The sequence below is a fragment of the Oratosquilla oratoria genome, chromosome 4 (assembly GCF_046742065.1).
Source record: "Oratosquilla oratoria isolate Oo_2021 chromosome 4, ASM4674206v1, whole genome shotgun sequence".
Lineage (NCBI taxonomy): Eukaryota > Metazoa > Arthropoda > Malacostraca > Stomatopoda > Squillidae > Oratosquilla > Oratosquilla oratoria.
Genome location: NC_134780.1, coordinates 41,017,873 through 41,041,161, shown reverse-complemented (window position 1 = coordinate 41,041,161; position 23,289 = coordinate 41,017,873). Strand labels below are relative to the sequence as shown.

General features: G+C 41.2%; 2 protein-coding genes and 1 pseudogene across 2 annotated transcripts; 2 read left to right on the top strand and 1 right to left on the bottom strand.

Annotated features, from left to right (window-relative positions):
• Nucleotides 1-1,466: 1,466 nt before the first annotated feature.
• On the bottom strand, nucleotides 1,467-3,662 carry LOC143024324 (uncharacterized; annotated as a pseudogene).
• Nucleotides 3,663-4,752: 1,090 nt separating this feature from the next.
• MED9 (mediator complex subunit 9) lies at nucleotides 4,753-22,733 on the top strand. The gene is made up of 4 exons (XM_076184050.1): nucleotides 4,753-4,896; nucleotides 12,213-12,309; nucleotides 20,516-20,656; nucleotides 22,388-22,733. Exons 1-3 carry the CDS (start codon nucleotides 4,796-4,798, stop codon nucleotides 20,654-20,656), a joined length of 339 nt encoding a protein of 112 aa, XP_076040165.1. The 5' UTR covers nucleotides 4,753-4,795; the 3' UTR covers nucleotides 22,388-22,733.
• baf (barrier to autointegration factor) lies at nucleotides 22,660-23,269 on the top strand. Its single transcript, XM_076184052.1, has one exon. It carries the CDS (start codon nucleotides 22,997-22,999, stop codon nucleotides 23,267-23,269), a length of 273 nt encoding a protein of 90 aa, XP_076040167.1. The 5' UTR covers nucleotides 22,660-22,996.
• The last annotated feature ends 20 nt before the right edge of the window (nucleotides 23,270-23,289 follow it).

The window sequence follows — 23,289 nt, the reverse complement described above, 5'->3', positions numbered from 1 at the left end:
ACCAGGCCAAGCAACAACTACAGAGCAAACTTGGAGACTGGACTTAAGTTGGCTGTTACCCTGCGGCACTTGGCCTCTGGAACCAAATACAGGGACATGGCGTATGGCTGGAGGGTGCCACACAACACCATCAGCAAAGTTGTAAGAGAAGTCTGTCAGGCTATATTGGAGGAGTACCTGGATGAGCAGTTCACATGTCCTAGCACTGAAGAAGGATGGCGCCAACTTTCCAATGAATGGATGCAGAGATAGAACTTCCCCCACACCATTGGGACCATCGATGGCAAGCATGTCGCATGCAAAGCTCCCCCTAAGACAGGCTCTGAATACTACAACTATAAGGGCTTCTTCAGCATCATACTGTTGGCCATGGCCAGTTCAGACTATAAATTCCTGTGGGCAGACGTGTCTGGGAATGGTTCAGCATCAGATGCCCAGATGCTCAACCGCAGTGAGCTGAAGGAAGGCCTTGAGAACAACAATATCACGGGTTGGCCACGTCCTGACCCCCTGCCCAATGACACACAAGATGTTCCCTACTTCATCGTGGGTGATGACGCTTTCTTCCTGAGGACATACCTGATGAAGCCTTACAGTGGCAGGAACATGACCAGGGAGGAGCGCATCTACAACTACAGGTTGTCAAGGGCCAGGAGAGTGGTGGAGAATGCCTTTGGCATTATGGTGAACAGGTTTCAGGTCATGCTCACTACCATGCAGCACCATGCAGACACAGTCAGGCTCATCGTGAAGGCATGCATGGTCCTCCACAACCTGATGCGCAGCCGCTACCCTATGCTGCAGAACCAGCTGCTTGACCGGCAGCTGCCAATTAGAAAGATGGAGCCTGGAGAATAGGACAGAACCTGCAAGACACCGTGGACGTGTAAGCACCAAACAGGGATTCCAAAGAAGGGAAGAAGCAGCGGAACCTACCGAAGCATTGGTGCAATTCCCGAGCTGGTGCCTTTCCATGGCAGGATGGGATGGTGGATGTGTAATAGAGGAAATGTTTGGACTGTATGGACATTGTGTGCTGTAGTTGTTTGCACTAGAAATTTGGCAATTAATTTATTTTACTTATGTCTTCTTTGTATTTACAAACATGTCTAGGAGTGCTATATTTATCTTTTGTTCTGCATTGCAACTTGTATTTTTTGTGGAAATGTTTTTCTTGTGAAATATTGCAATAAATTTAAGTTCACTTTGTATGTTTTTCTATCCACATTTCAATAATCGTTTGTTATTCAGTATATTTTCTATCAATATATAAGGGGGCCACCACCTCAATACTAGTTTCTTATTTGAGTATAGTTTCTTAATTCATTATGGTTCATTATTCAATGATAGGTAGCAATAGCTTCTTAATTATTCAGTGACAGTTTAATATCAATTGATAAATGGCCAAGGGACAAATAGAAATCAAACACAGAAATTAAAAAAGGAAAAATACATCTTTATTAATAGAATGAAATATAATTACAGCAGGAAATACATTTAAAATGGAAAAAATACATTTGCTGACACTACTCCGGTGCTCCATCTCCCCGGGGGGTGGCAAGTCTGGGCGTATTGAGGTTCCCAATGGATCTGAAGGAGCTGTTGGCGACATCAGCTATACCACTGAGGTTGATGCTCCCTAGCGAAGGTTGTTGAGGAGAGCTGTGATATGCTTCATCACCACGTAGTACTGATCCTCGGGGAGTGTCCTCAAAGTCTCTGACAGGTACGTGATGAAGGGCTACCTGGGTCCCTGGTCACTCTTGTGCACTAGCTGAGACAGCAGTTCAGTGCTGACTTTCATGCTGTCTCGGATGTCCTTTAGTACGTCTTCCTCCTCCGTGGCAGTCCTCCTCCTGGTGCCACCGGCTGGGTGCTTGGGAGTCCTGAACTTCTTGACAGCGCCCCTCTCAAGCTGGGAGAGAAACTGGTCCTGGTCCAAATCGGGGTCTGTTGGCAGGCCAAGATCAGCAGTACCATCACCAGCAGGTCCATCACCAGCATCCAAGTCACCAACATCCGAAAGCTGCCATAGAGTGTCTGCCTCCATGTCCCGAGCAAGCTGAAAAGGGATGAATACCTTAAGTTTACAAGAAGGCAAAAAAGATGAAGAAATTATGAAGAATAATTTGGGAAAACATTACTAAGAATTATGACAAACAAATTGGAAAGCATTTCTAAAAAGTTTTGAAAAATAACTTGGAAAATCTTACAAATATTTTCGAAAATATTGCTATAAACAATTATGATCTATCATTTGGAAAAAATTACTAACAATTATGAAAAACAACTTTGAAAACATTACTCACCGGTTTTAGTGGCGCTGTGGACCGGTGGCGTAGCTGTCCCTCGTAGAAGCTGCACTTCTGCAAGACATACATCTCTCGGTCGGTCAGCTTCTTTGTTGCCTGGCCACTCTTGACTTTGTGCAGCTTCACGAACCAAGTTTGCATTCCCCTCCACCAGCCCTGGAGGTGCTCAACTGTAAGGCCAAATTTGCTACAGCGCCTTCTTCTCCCACAGGCTCCTCTTCTTCTGGACGTCCTTGAATTACATGTGTCCCCGGCGCCAGAGGAGCTCATTTTCCCTCAACCATTCCAGAAGATTGTCCTCCTGCTCTGGCGTCAGCTGAAAGTTCTTCCGGGGCTTCTTTGACTTGCAACTGCCCTTGCCAGTGCCTTGGGAGAGCTGGGAGGGAGGATCGTCAGGGGCGGAGTCTTCTTCATGCTGGTCACCAGGCACCCTGGCTGGAGGAGGCTGGACTTCTGGGCCGCCCATGGCTGAAGGAGGCTCTTCATCGTAGTCGCTGCCTGAAGGAGACTCGTCTTCGAGAGATTCCCTGGCTGGAGAAGGCTGGTCCCTGGGTGGAGGTGGCTGGTCCCTGGGTGGAGGTGGTTGGTCCCTGGGTGGAGGTGGCTGGTCCCTGGGTGGAGGTGGCTGGTCCCTGGGTGCAAGCTGGATGGCTGCTTGGTCCTGGGGTGGGGCGGGCTCGTACTTTGGAACTACAGTTGCACGCTGCTTCTTCATTTTCTTGGTTGGCTTCTGAGTAGGGGCTAGGGTAGGAGCAGCAGTTGACCCAAAATCCAAGGGCGTCGCCCTCTTCTTGATGATGGAGTTGTGGGACATCTCACCTGGCTTCTTCTGGGGCATCTTGAGAGGTTGGGTGGACATCTTCCTTCTTCCAAGTTGGCTGGCGTACTGGTGAGAAACGGAGCGCCCGCCCTGTTTAAACCTCCGCAACCCAAATGCCATACATGCGCAGTGCATCCGCAATCTCCGGGATACATCCGCTTTACATCATCCATGCTTCCGCGACGCGTTCGCTATTCTTTCGCTTTGCAATGCATCCGCTCTGCTTTCGCAATACATATGCAAAAAATACGCTATTTTCCGCATTATATCCGTTTTATACCCGCAATACATCCGGCCTGATATAACGGTATTTTTCATCCCGGACGGCTTCCGCAATGCTCTCCGCTTTTATTCGTAATACATCAGCGACACATTCTCAATACATGTGTAATTCATACGGTTCATATCCGCACAGTATTGCGGAAAAAAGACAATTTTTGCTGCGGATGATTGCGGACGGCTGGAACCCAGCAAAATTGGCATCCTCGATTCATTCGTATTTCATCCATAATTCTGTGAGAGCGGGCCTTAAGATTGTTATTCTATACTAAGCTACACAGAGAACATACGTAGGGGGTTAAGGGGACCAGAGACAATCATGAGTAATACCAGTCAGTACACAGGCGCGGATACAAGGGGGGGGGGCAGCGGGCCCCCCCAACGCCCCGAGTTTGGTACACGTTCATAATCGGTCAGTACTTGTATGTGATGGAGTATGTCGTTTTCGTGAAACATTTGATTCATTTGTGTCAATGGTGTATTACTGTTGTATTATGGTACCAAAACACCAATATTATCAATGGTGTGTTGTATTATTTGACGGTAATTGAGTATTGAGCACACATTTATGTTTTGCAGAGCTCGATCTAATGTCATATTATATTCATATAATTATTTTCATAATGATGTAATTTTTTCACTCATCTCGAGTTTGATTCTCCTTGGATAAACAAATTTTAGTGCGAATTTATTATTTGAATTATATTTGTGAATTATATATGATTTTACATACAATTACGAGTAAAACAGACTTAGGTTTCTGGACCAATCTCAAAACCAATAACATTATTCTTAGGGTTAAAATATCGTTCCGGTTATCGGTTCGAGCCCCCCAAATAACATTCCTGGATCCGCGCCTGTCAATACACATATGACACATAAACATTGTTATAGTTTTGCTAATATTACTAAAATGTTCGAAACACATGGGATATTGAGACAAAAAATAGAGCACCATCACAACAAGGAACATTGCATTAACCAAAGGAACAACAAAATAATGCTAAAAGGTAACAAAACAGTATGAGTGAGTACCATATCAGAGTAGTACCGGTACCATTAATAAAGAACCAGTATTCATCTCTCGCAAAACATGACCATCATTATAAAAATACTCTGATTCGCGTTCAAATCACGATTATAAATTACATTTCTATCCATATATAATCTGTAGAAACAAATAAGGATTTTAAATCGATAGAATTTGATCAAAGGACGCTCGAATTTCCTCGAAACTTTACGCTTGTGTATTTCTATACATTTGAAATGTTAATAATTCTGTAAAAATCTTTGATCCACCAAAATTATATGTATTTATATAGGGATTTTAAATTCAAATGTAATATTAATGACATAACAGATTTTAGTGGTTACAGCTATTTTTATGGAGAACCATCAACTAGCTCACATAATGTCTGGGTCTTCTGTCTCAGCAGAAGAAATTGATGTTGATTTTCTTCCTTTAATTTACCAGTATCTTCGAAGGTATACCCGTAATACTTCGTTTATGCTTTGAATATGTGTAGTGCTATTCTGGTAATAGGTAACATATAATTATGTAAGCCAACTATAAATAATTGGACGTAGCTAGGTGAACGATCCAGGAGGGTAAGCCACGACCTTAAAGTAGTAAGAGATACTAATTCGGGTGAACCAACTGTGTCTTCTGTTAAATGTTACCGGTAGCCGGAGTGTAACTTAGTCCCATGACATAAAATGCATAGATTATGAATTGTCAGCATACGGTGGTCTAATTAATATCCAGGTAAGTTTTTCTTTAAACGTAGAACATTACTACAACTATTTACTGTAATTTACGTTTATTGAATTCATACATATTTTATAAACAAGGGGTTGGAATATAGTACATACTATTTGAAACGAGGCCGAAGTACTTTTTCTTGTGTGGACTTGTAAATGGTGTACTAAAACGCCGGCATTTTCAGTGTTTTGAATTGATTTGGCTGGCATGAGGCTACAGTAAAGATTACCGCAAACAATTATATGCTTGATCAGTATACTCGTACTTGTTTTTATGGCATTTATTTTTATTTCAACCAGCATTTGGTAGTACATAACCCAATCGAAGATTTACATAACCCTATCTAACCAAACATGGGGTAACTGGTAAAATGGTGTAATCATGATCAAGATTCAAGGGTCATGTTTGGGAATGTTTCAATGTATCCACTGTGTCTGTGTACATTTTCCTTAATGATTGTAATTCAAATGACTGAAAATCCCCTCATGGTGATTCTAAGTAAGGAAAGGATTTGTATCTGCAGTGATCATTATTCTTGCTGTGGGGGATATTTCACTTTGTATAATTTTGTCCATCTAGGGACGCATTTGATGTGGATGTCTGCTGTAACGAGGCAGCTCCATGTCTCCTAATTCTGCCTTAATGATTGGAGTGTGTTAGTGGTGTGGTTGATTTGTCCTGGAGTAGGGGCTGGTCAGGCACTGTTTGATAGACACCTGTCCATTTTTTTTTTTAAAGTTATCATGTGTGATATTAGTCAGGCTTCTTATCTTTATTGGGGCAGAGTTAGAGGGTACATGACCTTGTATGTGTGGAACTGTGTTGAACTATGATCTTAGCTCTCTGGGACAGGCCTTCTGCTTGCCGGATGTGGCATAGTTAGCTCTGTTGCGGGTGATTGTTGACATGTAATCCAATATTTGGTATATGTTCCAGTATTTTCCTCACTTAGATGATAGTGTATCATTCATGTAGTCTGGAGGGAACAGAGCCAGAATCCCTTCAGTCTCTTCCAATAATTGACCTCTTGCATGCCTTCTATTTTGCTTATGAAACCTCTGTAATACCTCAAGTTTGGCTATTTGCCCTTCTTTGTGTGGGGACCAGTGTTGGCAACAATATTCCAGTCATAGTAAGACCAGGGTCTTCCTCAGGGTCAGCATGCATTCTCTCTTCCTTGTGTGAAAAGTTCTTAGGATTCACCCCGTGAACTTGTGGGATCTGCAGCTCTCAATGTGCCTTGTGAAAGTTAGGTGGTAGATCATATGCACTCTTAAGTCTTTCACAGAGTTACTGGCTTCAATGGGCATTCAATTACACTTGTAGGTAGTGTCCGCTTTCAGGTCTTAGAGTGGTCTGTATCTTGGAAGTTAAAAGTTATCCATGTTTAGGGCTATGTTGTTGGTTTTGGCCCATCTTGCCACTGTCCAGGTCTTCTTGTAGTAGGGCCACATCTGTAGTGGACATGATGGCCTTGGTGGCTGTGGTGTCGTCAGCAAAGGATGATGCATGTGAATGCTGTAGGTCTTATTTAGTGTCACCATTCATTAGGAATAGCAGAGGATCTAGGACTGAGCCTTGAGGGACTCCGCTAATGACTTGGCTTAGCTCAGACAGGCTATTGTTTCATAGTTAATTTGTGAAGTTTTAAAAGAGACTGAATTATCATGGCTGTGTGGTCATATAACATTTTCTGTGTTGACCAATGTGTTACACACAAAGTAACACAAAAAATGTGAAAAACTTGTTATGAGCACAGTGAACTCTGGTAAAATTCCAGAAACATGAAAGCAAGTATTTAATATGAAAGTTGCAGTCCAATAGCTCCTAACCTAACCATTCCATATTCAAATAGATCTTTCAAATACATGAAAAAAGTGAAAAATATGTTTGTGTTACTGAGACAATCCTTTCTTCTTGCATATGTACATACATACATATACCAAGGCTTTTTCCCCCTTACAAGGGAGGTAGCCAAAAAGGAAAAGGCATAAAATCATTCCCACCCATTCCATCCCTGAATACACTCCACACCCCTCCACCTTCCCTCTTATCTTAGCACCTCCTGGATGACGGGAGATCCCTGCACCTTGTCCACTGCCCTGGGTCAGAAGCAGTGTCGCAGGATACCGCACATCCATAGCAAGGCTGCTTCATTAAATCGGCAACCCCCCCTCTCCGTCCCCCATGCATAAAAGGAGAAGACGGGGAGAAATCCCTTTGGGCTGCGTCAAATTTTGCTCACACATACTACCTCCCCCCCCTCCCCCCACCCATTCCACCTCATGCATCACAACATCATCCATATACAACCATTCTCCATTCACCCGTCTTCTATCCTCTCCCGTCCTTCCTCAACAGACATTTCCCTCTTCCCCAAAGCTCCCTTCACCCCATCCATCCACCTCCTGGGACGTCCCCTCATGTTCACTCCCTCCACATCTGCCTTCCATACCTCTTACTAGTCTTCACTCATTCTTTCCATGTGTCCAAACCATCCTAATACTCTTCCATCAACCCTATCTCCCAACTTCCTTTCCACCCCCGTTCTTCTCCTCACCTCCTCATTTCTCACTCTATCTAGCCTAGTAACCCCCATCATACTTCTCAGACACCTCATCTCAAACACATTCAAACTCCTTCTCTCTTCCTCTCTTATGTTCCATGTTTCTGCCCCATACAGTGCTGTTGGCACAATCACTCCTTCATACAGTCTCCTCTTAGCATCTATTCCCAAATGTCTATTCCTCATTACACTCTTCAATCCACCAAGACATTTACTCGCTTCTCTCAGTCTACATTCTACCTCCACCTTCACTCCACCTTTTTCCTGCCACATTTGCACCCAAGTATCTAAAACTATCCACTTCCTCCAGTCGCTCTCCCATAATGCTCACTTCCAGACTACTGCCACTTTCACCCCTTGTACATCTCATCACCTTACTTTTACCCACATTTATCTTTAGCTTTCTTCTATCTCATACTCTCCCAAACTCTGTCACCAACTTCCTCAGTCCCTCCGATCCTGCCACAAGCGCAGTGTCGTCAGCAAACAACAGCTGGCTCACCTCCCACTTTTCTCCATTTTCTTTAACCATCTCCAATCCCTGACCCACTACCCTTGCATTTACCTCTCGCACTACCCCATCCATGTATAAGTTGAACAGCCAGGGCGACATAATGCATCCTTGATGAAGTCCCACCTTTACCTCAAACCACTCACTCTCTCCATTTCTAATCCTGACACAACTCATAAAAACTCTTGACAGCTCCTAGAAGCTTTCCTCCTATCCCATATATCTGCATAACCTTCCACAGTGCCTTTCTGTCTACCCTATCATAAGCCTTTTCCAGATCCATAAAGGCCCAAAAAACATCCTTCCCCTTTCCTATAGCTTTCTCACATATTTGTCTTACCACAAAGATCTGATCTACACAACCTCTACCCGTCCTAAATCCACACTGTTCCTCAGCAATTACTCCCTCTGTTCCTCTCCTAATCCTCTCAATCAAGATCCTCCCATAAGCCTTCCCAACTACACTTAACAAGCTAATCCCTCTGAAACTACTACATTCACACTTGCCCTCTTTTCCCTTGTAAAGTGGAACTATACAGGCACTCCTCCAGTCCTCCGGCACTCTACCCTCTCTCCAGCAAACGTTAAATAACCTCACCAGCCAGTCCACCATCACTGTACCTCCTTTTTTTAGACATTCTGCATGGCATCCATCCAGACCAGGTGCCTTACCTGCTTTCATCATCTTAACTGCCTTCACTTCATCCTTCCTTATTTCTCCTCCATTTTCCTCACTCATCATGGTCATTTTCTTAGCATTTCCCACTGCAACTATCTTTCCCTCCCTATCCTCCTTCACATTTAGCAACTCCCTAAAATATTCTGCCCATCTTCCCCTTACTGCCCTCTCTTCCATTATCATCTCTCCATCTGCACCTTTTACCTTTTCTTCTCTACTTGATTTGCCTCCTCTTCCTCTCTTAATTTCTTTCCAAAACATCTTTTTATTACTTTCAAAATTTACTGTCATACTCTTACCCCACTTCACATCTGCTCTCCTCTTTGCCTCCTTTACCTTTTGCTTTACTTCTCTTTTCTTCTCTTTGTACCTCTCATACGACTCCCTTGTCCTATTTTGTAACCAATCTGTGAAAGCTCGCTTCTTCTCTTCTACAACCTTCTTTGTTTCCTCATCCTACCATTCACTACCCTTCCTTCTATTTCCTCCTGTCCTTCTTGTTCCACACACCATCCTTGAACACTTTGTGACTCCCTCCTTGAACCATCCCCATTCCTCCTCCACACCTAGCTCTACTCTATCCTTCACTCCCTCCCACTCCTCCTTCAGCTTCTTCTTGTACTCCTTCTCCTTTTCCTTTTCATTGAAAGAGTTCACCCTAAGCACCTCCCTACCTTTTGTCCCTTTCCTCTTTCTCCATCTGTCCTCCACTCTCAACTTACCTTCCACCAAAAAATGATCTGATATTCCCCCACCCTCTCCCCTTAGCACATGTACATCCTTAACTCTTCCTATCATAGTCCTATTTACCACTACATAATCCATCAATGCTCTATCTACCATATGTACAAATTAATTTTATCCCCAGTGTGTTTGTCACACAGTCTGAAGGAATTTCTCCCCATCTTTTTTTTCTGTATGAGGGGAGAGTGAGAGGGGTGGTGAATGAGAATGGAGTATGTGGTGATAAAATGGGTGGGAGTGGGTCGCCTTTGATGTTGGCTACCTCCCTTGTAAGGGGGAAAAAGCCCTTGGTGTATGTATGTGTTTTTCAAAATGGTGTGATATTTATACCAAACTGGTGTAATTTAAGAAGACCGTGTCACTGATTTTCCAATAATTTTCTGAGTTTCCAATGGCTAATTTAGGTTAGGATAGTGTCTAATTATAACACCCCCCTCCCCTGATAAAATGACAAGTCGTAATGTCCCCATGTTATCCATGGCCTATAGGTCTATAAGTATTTTATTTTTTATTGTTTTTGCAATTCTCTTCAATGGTTAGTGAGGAAATGAATAAATTAATTTCCTTTGAGAAGAATGCAACATCTTGTTATAACTAATATATTGGAAAAAAAAAAAGTGAATTTTATATTCAATTATATTTAATATATTCGATGAATACTATATTGAGATGAAATTCCTGAGAAGTATAGTAGAAATTACTAGGCTGGATAGAGTGAGAAACGAGGAGGAGAATGGGGGTGGAAAGGGAGTTGGGAGATAGGGTCGATGAAAAAGTATTGGGGTGGTTTGGATACATGGAAAGAATGAGTGAAGAAAGATTAATAAAAGGTGGGAAAGGGAGAGGTGGCAGGAGTGAACATCAGGAGCCGACTAAGGATGAGATGGATGGATGGGGATAAAAGGGACATTGGGAAAGACGGGAAGGTCTGTAGAGGAAAGAAGGATGGGAGAAGACAGAACGTAGGGTGAGTGGAGAATGGGTGAAACAGGTGATGCTGTGATGCATGGGAGTGGGTAGGGGTGTGGGAGTATGTGTGAATGATATTTTGATGAAGCCCCAAGGGATTTCTCCCCATCTTTTTCTGCATGATGGGATGGAGAGGGGGTATTGCTGATTAAATGAAGCGGCCTTGCTGTGGATGCGATGTGTCTTACTACATTGTTTCTTACATAGGGCAGTGGGTGAGATGCAAGGATGACCCATCATCCAGGAGCCAAGAAAAGAGGGAGGGAGGGGTGGTGAATGGGAGTGGAATACGTGGGGACGAAATGGATGGGAATGGATTTATACTTTTGACTTTGGTTATCTCCCTTGTAAGGGGGAAGAAGCCATTGGTATGTGAATGTAATTCTATATTGAGTATGATCCATGTAACTGACCCATAAATCTCAACTTTCTTTGGATGTTGCATCTCAAGTTCCTAGTTGTTTTGAGGTCACAGAAGAAGACAATATGGATTTAGTGAAAAGCTATGCCTAGAATTTTGATGGTGTATTGAGATGTGCTGGTAGACCATGGGAATGGTATGCTGCTCGACTGTGAAAGCATGGACACAACTGGTTAACATAGAAAAGATGACCTTTAACTAAGGTCTAGAACCAAACCGTATGCATCCCATTAGTTTAGTTATTTGTATGGCATGGTTTTCAATGGCACAACTGTGGTTCAGAACAAATTAACTGCATGAGACAACTCTACTTCATAAAGAATTGCCTTCCAAACTTCTCATAAATATGTCCAACAAATTATTATCATACTCTTCCCTGCAGTGGAGATCAATGATCATCTTTTCATACTAGAAGGAGGCTGAAACACAAGCAAAATCATTGAGATATAGTCAAATGAACCACAGATTCAGGTATCTCAAAAGAACGGAGTTAACATCCCTCGTCTGAGATTATAATTAACTGTTTACAAAAATAGAACCTGCCACTTCCCTTTCCAACTGCAAAGCAAAACCCCCAGGGCAAGATAACATATAATGCTATGAGACAACACATATATAAATTTTTTATAAAAACCTTTTCAGCCAAATATATTACATTTCCATTCCCCAAACTAGGGAATGACTAAACTTCCCCCAATTTTCACCTGTTGCCCTCACACATAGCCTCTGTACAGAAAGATGGTCTTGGTGCAACTTTGGCAATAGGAGTACTATTTCCTCGTATCATCTCTGTAAACAGATGGCAACACGGAGATCCTGGTTCAAACAGAAACAAAAATTCGTAAAATACATTTGCTTACAACAAGTTTGCTATATTTTTTAGAATCCACAGACTTTGGCCTACACCTTGGCACAATGTCAGAGGTTCTGTATATGAATATGAATGCATCACTATTGTAACAGATGTTTCAGAACTCCAGATTTTATGTTCTGAAAAATGTCTTGAAGTCTTGATATATTTTGCATGGTTTTATAGTAAAATTTCAAATATAATACTGGGAAGGATAAACCACGGTGTGCTCAGGAATGATTATTTATTTATTTATTTTATTTTATTTTATTTTATTTTATTTTTTCATTTTTTAACAGTTTGGAAAAAGAGCAACCAGATGTGATTAAAGTCTCCCAGGAATCAAGCCAAAAGATTCTTGATCTGCAGAAGAAGATTGAAACCGCAAGAGAACAGGTACATATGATGATATTGTGTTTCTTAATGTAAGATATGTAGTTTCACTAAGGAAATGGTTATACTTGAGAGTGGAGGGGAGAAGGTTGGTAAACTAATGTATGGAGAAGAGTGGAGTACGGGATTTGAACCCACGACTAAGTGAATACAAGACCAGCATGCTTCCAGTGACTCCACCAGTGCACAGAAAATGAGAGGAGAGGAGGTGCTTTGAAAGAATAAAAGGATGTCAGTGGCTGAGCCCTTGCATGCCTAAGTGCTACCCCGGGGCAAAATTCTCTGTGATAACCCCCACTACCACTTCCCAACCCCACCATCCCTTACTGCCTATTGTAGCTATTGGCTTGCAAAATAAATATTTAAGAAATGTTATTTGATGTCCCTATTCCAGTAAGGATAAAGGGAAAATATTTCATTCTGTTGATTCAAATGCAAAATTTGTATATTATGGGAATTCAGGGCTCCATTGATTTTTTTTTTTTTTTATAATTAATTTGTCAGCCTTGTGGGTGGCATGTCCAGACTAGAATCGCCACCCCAGGGCACATGCACTCCCCCCCCCCTCCCATGAAAGTGTATGAATTGATAGATGTAAAGTTACTATCCCCACCTGAGGGATGTGATTACTCCACGGCCTATCGGCTTAGGACTGAGCAGTAAGCCTATACTGGCTCTTGAGATTCCCCCCACATGCCTAAATAATTTTCCAAGATTTTCCTTGTAGCCATTCATTGTATGTTGAGACTGCCTCCTGGCAGGTTGTGCCACACCATGTAGACTCAGGGAGAAAAAGTACTTATGTTAAGTCTTGTTCTATGTAGATCTTGAGGTGATGTCTCTCGTCAGATGCTTGTTTAACACAAATAAGCCTTCGGTAGTCAGCTCCGCGTTGTTCATTATCTTGTGGACTTCTTAAATCACTAGTCTTCACATCTCCATGGAAAGCAAGCCACTTTTATTGAGACATTCCATGTATGTTTTGTGAACTAGGGTTGGGATCATCTTGGTTAATCACCTTTGTACCCTTCGTATTGTGTCAACATCTTTCTGATTGTATGGCCTCCATACCTACACACTATATTCATAGGTGTGGGCATATGAGGGATTTATACAGTTGCACTACTGCTTCTGACCCAGGGCAGTGGACAAGGTGCAGGGATGACCCGTCATCCAGGAGGTGCTAAGATAAAAGGGAGGGTGGAGGGGTGTGGAGTGTGTTGCAGGGATGGAATGGGTGGGAATGATTTTATGCCTTTCCCTTTTTGGCTACCTCCCTTGTAAGGGGGAAAAAGCCTTGGTATATGTATGTATGTATGTACTATGTTTGAAATGGTCTTTTTCTCAACAGTTCTACTGATGCTTCCCACTACCTTGGTTACATTATCAGTTGGATTAAACACACTGTTTATGATTACTCCTAGATCCTTTTTCCTGTCAGCATTAACTCCCATCCTCCTATTGTGCATATTTGCTGTGGGTTACTGTATCCTAGATGGAGACACTTGCACTTGTCAGCATGGAACTCGTTTGCTAATCTTTTGCCCACTCTTCAACCTCATGAACTGTACTGAATGTCTTCTATATCTTCTGAGCTCATGATTCTTCTAAATATCTTTGTTTCATATGTGAATTTCAGTATCTTACAGGGCAATCCATCGTCAGTGTCATTTATGTACATAATAAACAGCGGGTGGCTGAGGACAGAACCCTGAAGTACTCCACTGAGGACCCGTGCCCAGTCAGATCTTTGCCCTTGAACTATGACTTGTTGGATCAAAACATGGCTATAAGATAGGAATCTTGCAATCGGGTTTTAATTTGGCCTCTTATGTGGGATCTTATCGAAAACCATCACAAAGTACACTACATCAGGATTCTAAAACTTTACTTATGTGGGATATCAGACTGATGGGTCAATAGTTTGATACAACCTTCTTGGATCCCAACTTGTTGATAGGTGTCATATTGGCCCTTTTACAGTCCTCATGAATTTGATCCATTTCAGTGCTTGAGTTGAATATGTCTGTGAGTGGTTCTGTGAGCTCATTTGCCTCCTCCAGTATAACTTGATGTATCACATCATCACCTGGAGATTTTTCTGGATTTAGTTGTTCAAGTTTCTTTTTTATTTTGTCCGTGGAGATGTCAATTTCCTCGAGCACAGCCCCCCTTGTAATCGGCCTCGAACTCTTGAGTTTTGTTTGTCTTCAATAGTAAACACCTTAAGGAATTGCTGGTTAAATATATCTGCCATTCATTTTTTGTTAGTGAAGGTTTCATTTTCATCATCAACTAGGGGTCCCATGGTCTCCTTCACAGCCATCTTCATGTATGCTTTGGGATTATTCATGATGTTTGCAGCCAGGCAGGACTTGTATACTTTTTTGCATTTCTTATTTTATTCATAGTTCTTTTCATTGCTTGCTTATATTTGGCATAGTATTCCCATCTGTGTGTCCCTGTACCTTGTCCAAGATCTTTTATTTCTTTCACCTCTGCTAATCCTGTAGTTCCACCATATAGTTTTTGGCCTTCCACCTTTTCTGAATTTAGTTGGCATGTATTTTGTGATAAGATCATTGTCAATATCTGTTAAAACTTCCTCTTTCCAATTTATTTTCTTAGGTCCTTTTCTATTTTTGATCTCTTAGCTTGCCTATAGCAGAGCATCTTGGATTTCCAGTGCTGGTTATAACTTTAGGCATTTATATTAAATCATAACATCATGGTCACAGGATGCTGAGTGTGATGTGACTATTAATTCATCCATTAGATTTGTTTCAGAGCTTAAGATCAGGTCTAGGATTCTTTCTTCTCTGGTATGTTCTGAAACATGCTGTGTTAAAAACATATTTAACACCAAGTTAATGAGCCCTACATCCTGTCTCATTCCCTACAGCGTGTTCCAGTTAATGTGTCCATGGTTAGCCCCTTCTATATGGTGACACCTACATAGGCGTCAAGAAGTGCAAGTGGGTATAGGAGGAGGCTAGCATCAGCATATTATCTTTATTTTGTAGTTGTAACTGAGTGACCCTCGTATTCTGTGAACTGGCTTGATCATATTTTCTGTGGTTATTAATATTCAGAGTGAAAGAGAACACGTAATACAACTGTAACTTTATATTTTATAACGTGGGTATTGTGATGCATTATTGTACATCAGGCACCTCATGCTGCATGGGAGAATTTGACTCATGTTGAAGAGGTGAAAGTCACAACCTACAATAGTCAGGTCATAAGAGTCGCATGCTCTTTCAGTGTTGTTGTAGAATTTACTTTCTCTCATTTTGTAGCATTAGCAAACACAAAGTGTAATGTCGCCTACAGCTGTTCCAATCCTGCACCAGACATTTTCAATGTTCTGTAATTCTGTCAGCCTCTCATTCAGTGTTGCCATCATCTAAGATTTGTAGTAGATTATACATCCACCACCTCTTTATGTAATTCTGTCCTTCCTAAAGATGTCGGGGTCCTTGAGCCTAATCCCTGGGTCCTTTATTCTGTCATTGGCCCAGGACTGATACAATGTTTATAACACTTCAGGCATTAATCAGTGAACATATAATAAACTTGTTACCTCCACCTGCAATAATAAAGTTTGAACTAATTCTATTTACATTTTTTACAATAGGCCTATGTACATTTTGCAAAACCTACTTGTTATTTCTGCCTGTGTCATATGTCCTACATGCCCTGGCCTGGTAGATTTGTCATGGTTCTTGGTACAGACTTTCCATTTCATATAATTTATTTGTTTTATTTATTTATTTATTTATTTATTTTGTCCAAGTTGTTTGTTTCTTGAGTTCTCTCAGTAACTTGCCAGTTTCCCTTTCCACTACAGTTCTGCCAGGCTCCACATACACATTCCAACCCTCCTTGGATTGCAGTTTTTAGCATTCCTTAGTAATTGATATTTCTGGTCAAATTTCTCAAGTTTGGCAAAGATCATTCTGGGCCTGTTATCTCCACTTCTACTGGGATTCTCTTTGCTTCTATGACCTGCACATTGCTTACCTCCAGAACTGAGTTATATATGTGGCTGACTATTTACTGGTCACTCTCAAAGCTTTGTACACCCTTTTTATTAACAATTTCGCTATCATGTACATCGCCAAGTTCATCAATTCCATTGCTGACTGTTGTGTATAAGAGTGAGATCCAGGTGATAAATGCAAGAGATCACTTGAGAAGAGGTTGAATAATGCTCCATTAGGGACTCGATTGTGTCCTAGAAATTTGGTTGTTTTGGGTTTTATATTGTCTACCAGATAAATATGATAGATATTTCATATCATTGTGTGTCTATGATCTTTTTGTGATAGTATCTTCAGGAACTTTATTTAATGATTTAGGTTTATCCTTGAGGAACTAAGATAAAAGGGAAACAAGTGGTAGATGGGAGTGGAATGGGTGGAGTGGGTGCCTGCCTTTGACTTGGCTACCTACCTTATAAGGGGGAAGAAGTAATTTGTATATAGATATAGGTTTATTGCTGCCGTGACCATTCTTTTTGGTAGTGATTTCTTCTTAGATACCTCCATTATTATTTGTGTGGTGTGAGAAGCATGCTGGTGGAGTGGTTCTCCTTGAATCCATGGTCATTTGATGAGGTGGATGGTTTAGTTATGTTTCAGTTTGGATGGGTGCATTGGGGGATGAACTGGATATTTCTGGGAAAGTAACGAGGGACTTTACATGGTTTAAATGGGAAGGAGTAAAAGAGGTGAGGTTATTCCTTTTCCATGCCCAACCATCTCCCTTTGCAGGTAATGTCTGTCTGTATATCAAATGCTTTTCCACCCTTACAAGGGAGGTAGCTAAGTCAAAAGGCAAATACCTACTCCCACCCATTTCACTCCTATCCCCACCCTTTCTTCTCTCTCAGCTTAGCTCCTCAAGGGTCAGAATCAATACAGCAAGACACAGCTCATCCACAGCAAGGGTGCTTCACTTAATCAGCAACACCCCCTCTCTATCCCTTCATGTAGAAAAAGAAAAGATGGGGAGAAATGCCTTTGGCTGTATTGAAGTATCTTTCATACATAACTACTACTTACCCTCCCCTCCATTTCTTTGAATCACAGTATCATCTGTACACAGCCATTCTCCGCTCATCCTTCATTCACCCCATTCATCCATCTCATTCTCAGTCATCCCCCCAAGTTCACTCCATCCACCTCTGCCATCCACACCTCATTTACTAATCTTTCTTCATTCCCTTTTTCCATGTGTCCAAACCATGTACCAATACTCTTTCATCAGCCCTATCTGGCTTCTTTTCCTCTCCAGCTCTCCTCCTTACCTTCTCACTTCCTCACTTCTCACTCTATACAACCTTGTAACTCTTACCATACTTCTCAAACATTTCATCTCAAATACATTTAAAATTTTCCTCTGCCTCTCTTAAATTCCAAGTTTCTGCCCAGTATTGTGCCATCAGTACAATTGCCCCTTCATACAATCTCTGCATCCATTCTCAAATGCCTATTTCTCATGACATTTTTTAATTCCCCAAGGCATTTACTTGCTTCCATTGGTCTACAATTTACTCCTACCTCCCAGAACTATACTCGTACACTCCAGTCCTTTGGCACCCTACCCTCCCTGTGATGCACATTCAACAACTCTTTAAAATATTCTGCCCACTTTCCTCTAACTGCTTCCTCTTCTGTTAATATCTATCCATCTGTGCCTTTACCTTTTCTTTCTTATGACTCCCCTCCCCCCTCCTCACTCAACTTCCAAAACACCTCTTCATTATTTAAAAAAAATTGTCCCATTGTACATCTGCTCTCCTTTTTGCCTTTTTTCTTTTGTTTTGCTTTTTTCTTCCTATTCTTTGTCTTTGTACCTCTCGTTCATTTCTTTTGTTGTACTTTGCAACCAGTCATTGAATGCTCGCCTCTCGTCTACCTTCTTCACTTCATCATCCCATCACTCGCTACCCTTCCTTCTATTCCCTATCCTTCTTGTTCCACATACTATCTTTGCACACCTTGTCACGCCCTCCTTGAAACACCCCCATTCCTCTTCCACTCCTACCTCTACTCTATCCTTCATCATCTCCCACACTTCTCTCAGCTTCTTCTGGTACTCATACTCCTTTTCTTTCTCATTTAAACAGTTTACTTTAAGTACCCCTCTACCTTTTGCCCTTTTCCTCTTTCTCCTTCACCACTCTCAACTTACCTTCCCCCCAAATAAAATCATCTGATATTCCCCCACTCTGTCCCCTAAGAACATGGACATGCAGAACTCTTCTTACTCTTCTCCTAGATACCACTACATTTGTCCATTAATGCCTCTTCCATGTGTACTTATGCTTGACTTACTTCCTAAACACTGTTAGCTATCATCAACTTTCTAAACACATCACCATTAGCTCTCCACTCTGTCAATTGGTTTCTACCCTACCCTAACATTGAGATTCCCCAAAACCACTACATTGACATTTCTAACAAAACTCTCAAAGCACTTTTTTTTTTTTAAATCTATCCAAAAAGCCTACCTTATACGCTCTTCTCACTATCAGGTCCATATGTGCTTACAAAAACCCACATCTCCCTTCCCACATTCACTTTCATCTACATTAAACTTGAAGAAACTTCCCTCCACTCCACCACATGTCTACCTATCTCCACTCCTTCTCTCCCTTGTCCTTTCCTCACTACAAAGGATTACAAAGGCGGAACATGCCGACAGGAGACCTTTTGATCCATATCTAGGTCGGATGCACAAAAAAAAAATCATATAATAATAAAATAATAAATAAAAACTATAATAATGTAAATAACAAATAAAATACATAAATAAATGCATATGTATAGTTAAAATAATAAACAAACAGGTAAATAGTAAATAATAAATTGACATATAACTAATAATAATTGAAAATCAGACAGACAAACGATAACAAAACAAAAACAAATAATATAAGACAAATTATAATCATTACAGCATCTTACTTAGGTATTTATCTAAATGATTCTTAAAGCTTCGAACTGAACTACATTGCACTACCTGTGCAGGAAGTTTATTCCATTCATTAACTACACGATTGGCAAAGTTGTTTCTACCTACTTCCAAATTGAATCTATTTCCGGACAGTTTGAGACCATTGTTTCTTGTCTGATTCTCATTCAATGTGAAAATTTGGTCACTTTTGATATTGTCAATTCCCTTTAAAATCTTAAAGACCTGTATCAAGTCACCTCTGAGTCTACGCTTTTTTAGGGAAAACAGGTTCATGTGTTTTAGTCGATTTTCGTATGATTTATTTTTGATATTTGGAATCAGTTTTGTGGCTCGCCGTTGTACTTTTTCCAGTCTGTCAATGTCTTTAATGAGATTCGGTGACCATACGGAAACAGCATATTCCAAATGTGGACGAACTAACGATTTATATAGCTTGTTAATGAGTGATGGACTTTTGAAATCAAAAGATCGCGCAATCAGTCCTAGAATCTTATTTGCTTTCTCAGAGGCTGAAATACATTGCTTGGATGATTTGAGGTCGTTACTGATAATTACGCCGAGATCTTTTTCACTATCCACTTTTGTTAACGAATTTCCAAATAACTTGTAATCGTACTTACTGTTATTTTTACTTATGTGCATTACCTTGCATTTACTTGTGTTAAATTTCATTAGCCACTTTTCAGACCATTGCTGTAATTGATCTAAATCTTCTTGAATATCTAATTGGTTTGAGTGATCATTTGCCACTACTGACATGCTCCCCACTACGCTTCCAAACTCAAAATCACCCTTCCCTTTCAACTTAGTTTCACTTAACGCCAACACATTTATCTTCCTTCTCACAAACATACTGCCTATCTTTTCCCTTTTACTCTCATCTACACCACACCCACACACATTATAAGACCCAAACCTTAGGGTTATGGTAGGAAAACTCCCAGACCCTCTTTTGCCTTTATTTCTTGTAGGAATGTACCCCTCAGGGTTACAGAAAGCAGGATGCCTAGTCCCATCACTCCATCCTGTTTTAGCTGCCTTTATGACCCAAATGGGAAGGCTTGGTGGCAGTATTTTTTCTTACCCTACCTCAGGGGTATTTGGTGTATGTGCATATGTCAGTTGCAGAGATAAACATTGTATATATATTAGATGCAGAGATAATGCATGGAATGGGAAATTGAAAATAAATTTTAATTTGTATATATTTATTGGAATCCAACAGGTGCGGAAACTGCCAGGGGTTGAGTATAGTCAAGAGGAACAGCTACGTAAACTAGAAGCTCTACGAAAGCAGTTGGTGCTAAAGAAACGCCTTTTGCTTAAATACAAAACCATGACAGCTGGTGACGTTTATCACCATTAAGTAAGATACTGTTTGATTTTTAAGTCTTAGCTGTACTTTATTTTAAATTCTTATGAATTTTTCCATGAGAAGTCGATCGTGGAAGAAGCAACTATACTGCTGAAGAAGCACTGTGGTGCAATTTTCTTGTGATTAAGAAGTGAAAGGGATAAGTAGAATGGGAATGTAAGGGATAGATTGTATTCTCTCACTGTTTAGCTAGATGTATCTCTGGGAAATAGTAAACAAGATGAGAAAAAGAAATATACTGTCAACTCTACATTTTGCATCTTCAAGGCTCTTAGAGTTTTCAAAGTAACGAAACTGCTGCCATTTATTAGATATTGAATTTTTTTCTTTTGGGATAGTTGTCTTGTAGGTATGGTGCGGGTACATGGAAAGAATTGAGTAAAGAAAGATTAATAAAAAGTGTAGAAGGCAAAGGTGGATGGAGTGAACTTGAGGGGACGAATGAGGATGAGATGGATGGAGTGAAAGGGGCTCTGAGCAAGAGGGAAATGTCTTGTGAGCATGGAAGGAGAGAGGTAAGTAGGGACGAGTGGAGTGGTTGTGTATAGATAATATTTTGATGGAACCTGAAGGATTTCTCCCTGTCTTCTCTATTTTCTGCATGAGGGGATAAGGAGGGAGGGTCGCTGTATAAGTGTTGTGACCCTGCTGTGGATGTGATTTGTCATACTAAATTGTACCTAGGTGGTGGGCAAGAGACAGGGATGATCCTTCATCCTCGAGGAACTAAGAGGAGTGGGTAACAACGATGGTGGATGAGAGTGAAATGGGTGGGAATGGGTGTCTTGAGTGGCTACCTCCTTATAAGGTCCTGGTGTGGCAGTGTCTTCGTAGTGGGACTAAACTCCCCCCCCTCTGTCACTGGCTCTTACTCAGGTGGCACTAATCCTTGGGGCCAGCTTCAGTTACCTGAGCGAGTACCACAACCCTCTTTTACAACAGGGCACCTTCACATTTTTTCTGCAATGAGGCATGATTCTATGGTGATCATCATTCTTCGATTATTAGCCAGAAATGTAGAGAGCAATCCTGGGCCCACCACAAAATACTCATGTCCAACATGCTCTAAACCCATCACTTCAATCCAATAGACAAAGGGCTCAGGTCAGTGCAACTCGTGCAAAAACTGAGCCCACCTCACTTACACAACACTTGCTGACACAAAACGATACACAAACACCTGGACCTGTTCTATTTGTGTACCCATATCTTCACTCCCACCATCCCATCCTGAGCCTGCTTGCTTAACCACTTCTCTACCCTTGCCATCTTGTTTCTCCCAGCCCTCCTCCCCAAAGACACCTCTTACTCCTTCTGACCCAGATCCTAAATAGCCTTCTAAGCTATTCCACATTTATGCATCTATATAGAAAACTGTATTTCTTCTTATCCTCTCGATATGTGGTCCTTCTTAATTTAATTCTATGACCTCTTAAAACCCATCTTTAATCAGGAGATCTCTTCTATCCATGCAATCTGTCCCCTTTAGTGACCTGAATACTATGTTCATGTCACCTCTTCCTCTTTGATCTTTCAAAGTTGGCAGACCCAGTACTTTTAGTCTCTCCTCGTATGGTTTATCTGCCAGGCTGGGGACCAGTTTGGTTACTGCCCTATGTATTCTTGCAATCTTGTATACTTCACTGTGTGTGTGCATATGCATGTATCTGTAAAAAGTTGTAACATTGCTGCTGTTAAAAATGATTTCTCCTTGAATTTCAGGTTACTGATTTGCTATGGTTCTACGATATTTGCTTCACAAGATCCTGAATAACCCTCAGGTGATTGACAGGTTGGCAGAATCTTATCCAATTCGCCGTGCTGCACAATTGACCGCTTACGGACTCCAGAAAGGGAAGATTGCTGCCAGAGATTTCTTTGAATCTGAAGCTAGCAAAAGGTTCACTAGTTTCCAGGAACAGTTTAACAAGGAGCTGAAAGACGGCTTCCAGAAAATCAACGAAGATAAGAAAAAATTCCGCTGACACATTCCTGGAGGTCTATTTGTGAGCAGTGTTGGGAATTATTTTGATAACGGGAATTTTTTTAGACGTTAGGAAAGGGTCTAGTGTGCATTATGCCTAAAGAAGCTCAGAATAGTGAAGGCAGTGGTGAAAAGAAACCAGCATGTAAAGCATGTTGTGCTTGTCCTGAGACTAAACAGGCAAGAGATGCATGCATTGTTGAAAAGGGCGCAGAAAATTGTCAGGAGCTGATTGAGGCACATAAAAAGTGTATGAGAGATATGGGATTTAATATCTAAGTTACAATTGGACTTTGTAGTGTGCATAGGCATTTCCTTGAATTAATTTTAATACCATTTGCCCAAGAATGACTACTACATCTCAGAAGCACACAATATTCGTTGCAGAACCTATGGGTGATAAAGCAGTCACCGAGCTAGCAGGTATTGGTGAAGTTCTTGGGAGAAGGTTGGAGAACCGTGGGTTTGACAAAGCTCACGTTGTACTTGGTCAATTTTTGGTTCTGAAGAAGAATCGAGAGTTGTTCTTAGAATGGTTGCAAGACCTTGTGGGAGCAAACTCAAACCAAGCATCTGAATGCTACGAGTGTTTAGATGACTGGTGTTGTGAGTTTCTCTGATTGTATTTGACCTCAGTCTA

Coding starts and splice junctions, on each gene's coding strand:
- MED9 (XM_076184050.1), top strand. CDS start 4,796: ATGGAGAACCATCAACTAGCTCACATAATGTCTGGGTCTTCTGTCTCA. Junction 4,897..12,212: donor ATTTACCAGTATCTTCGAAG/GTATACCCGTAA, acceptor ATTTTTTAACAG/TTTGGAAAAAGAGCAACCAG. Junction 12,310..20,515: donor TTGAAACCGCAAGAGAACAG/GTACATATGATG, acceptor GGAATCCAACAG/GTGCGGAAACTGCCAGGGGT.
- baf (XM_076184052.1), top strand. CDS start 22,997: ATGACTACTACATCTCAGAAGCACACAATATTCGTTGCAGAACCTATG.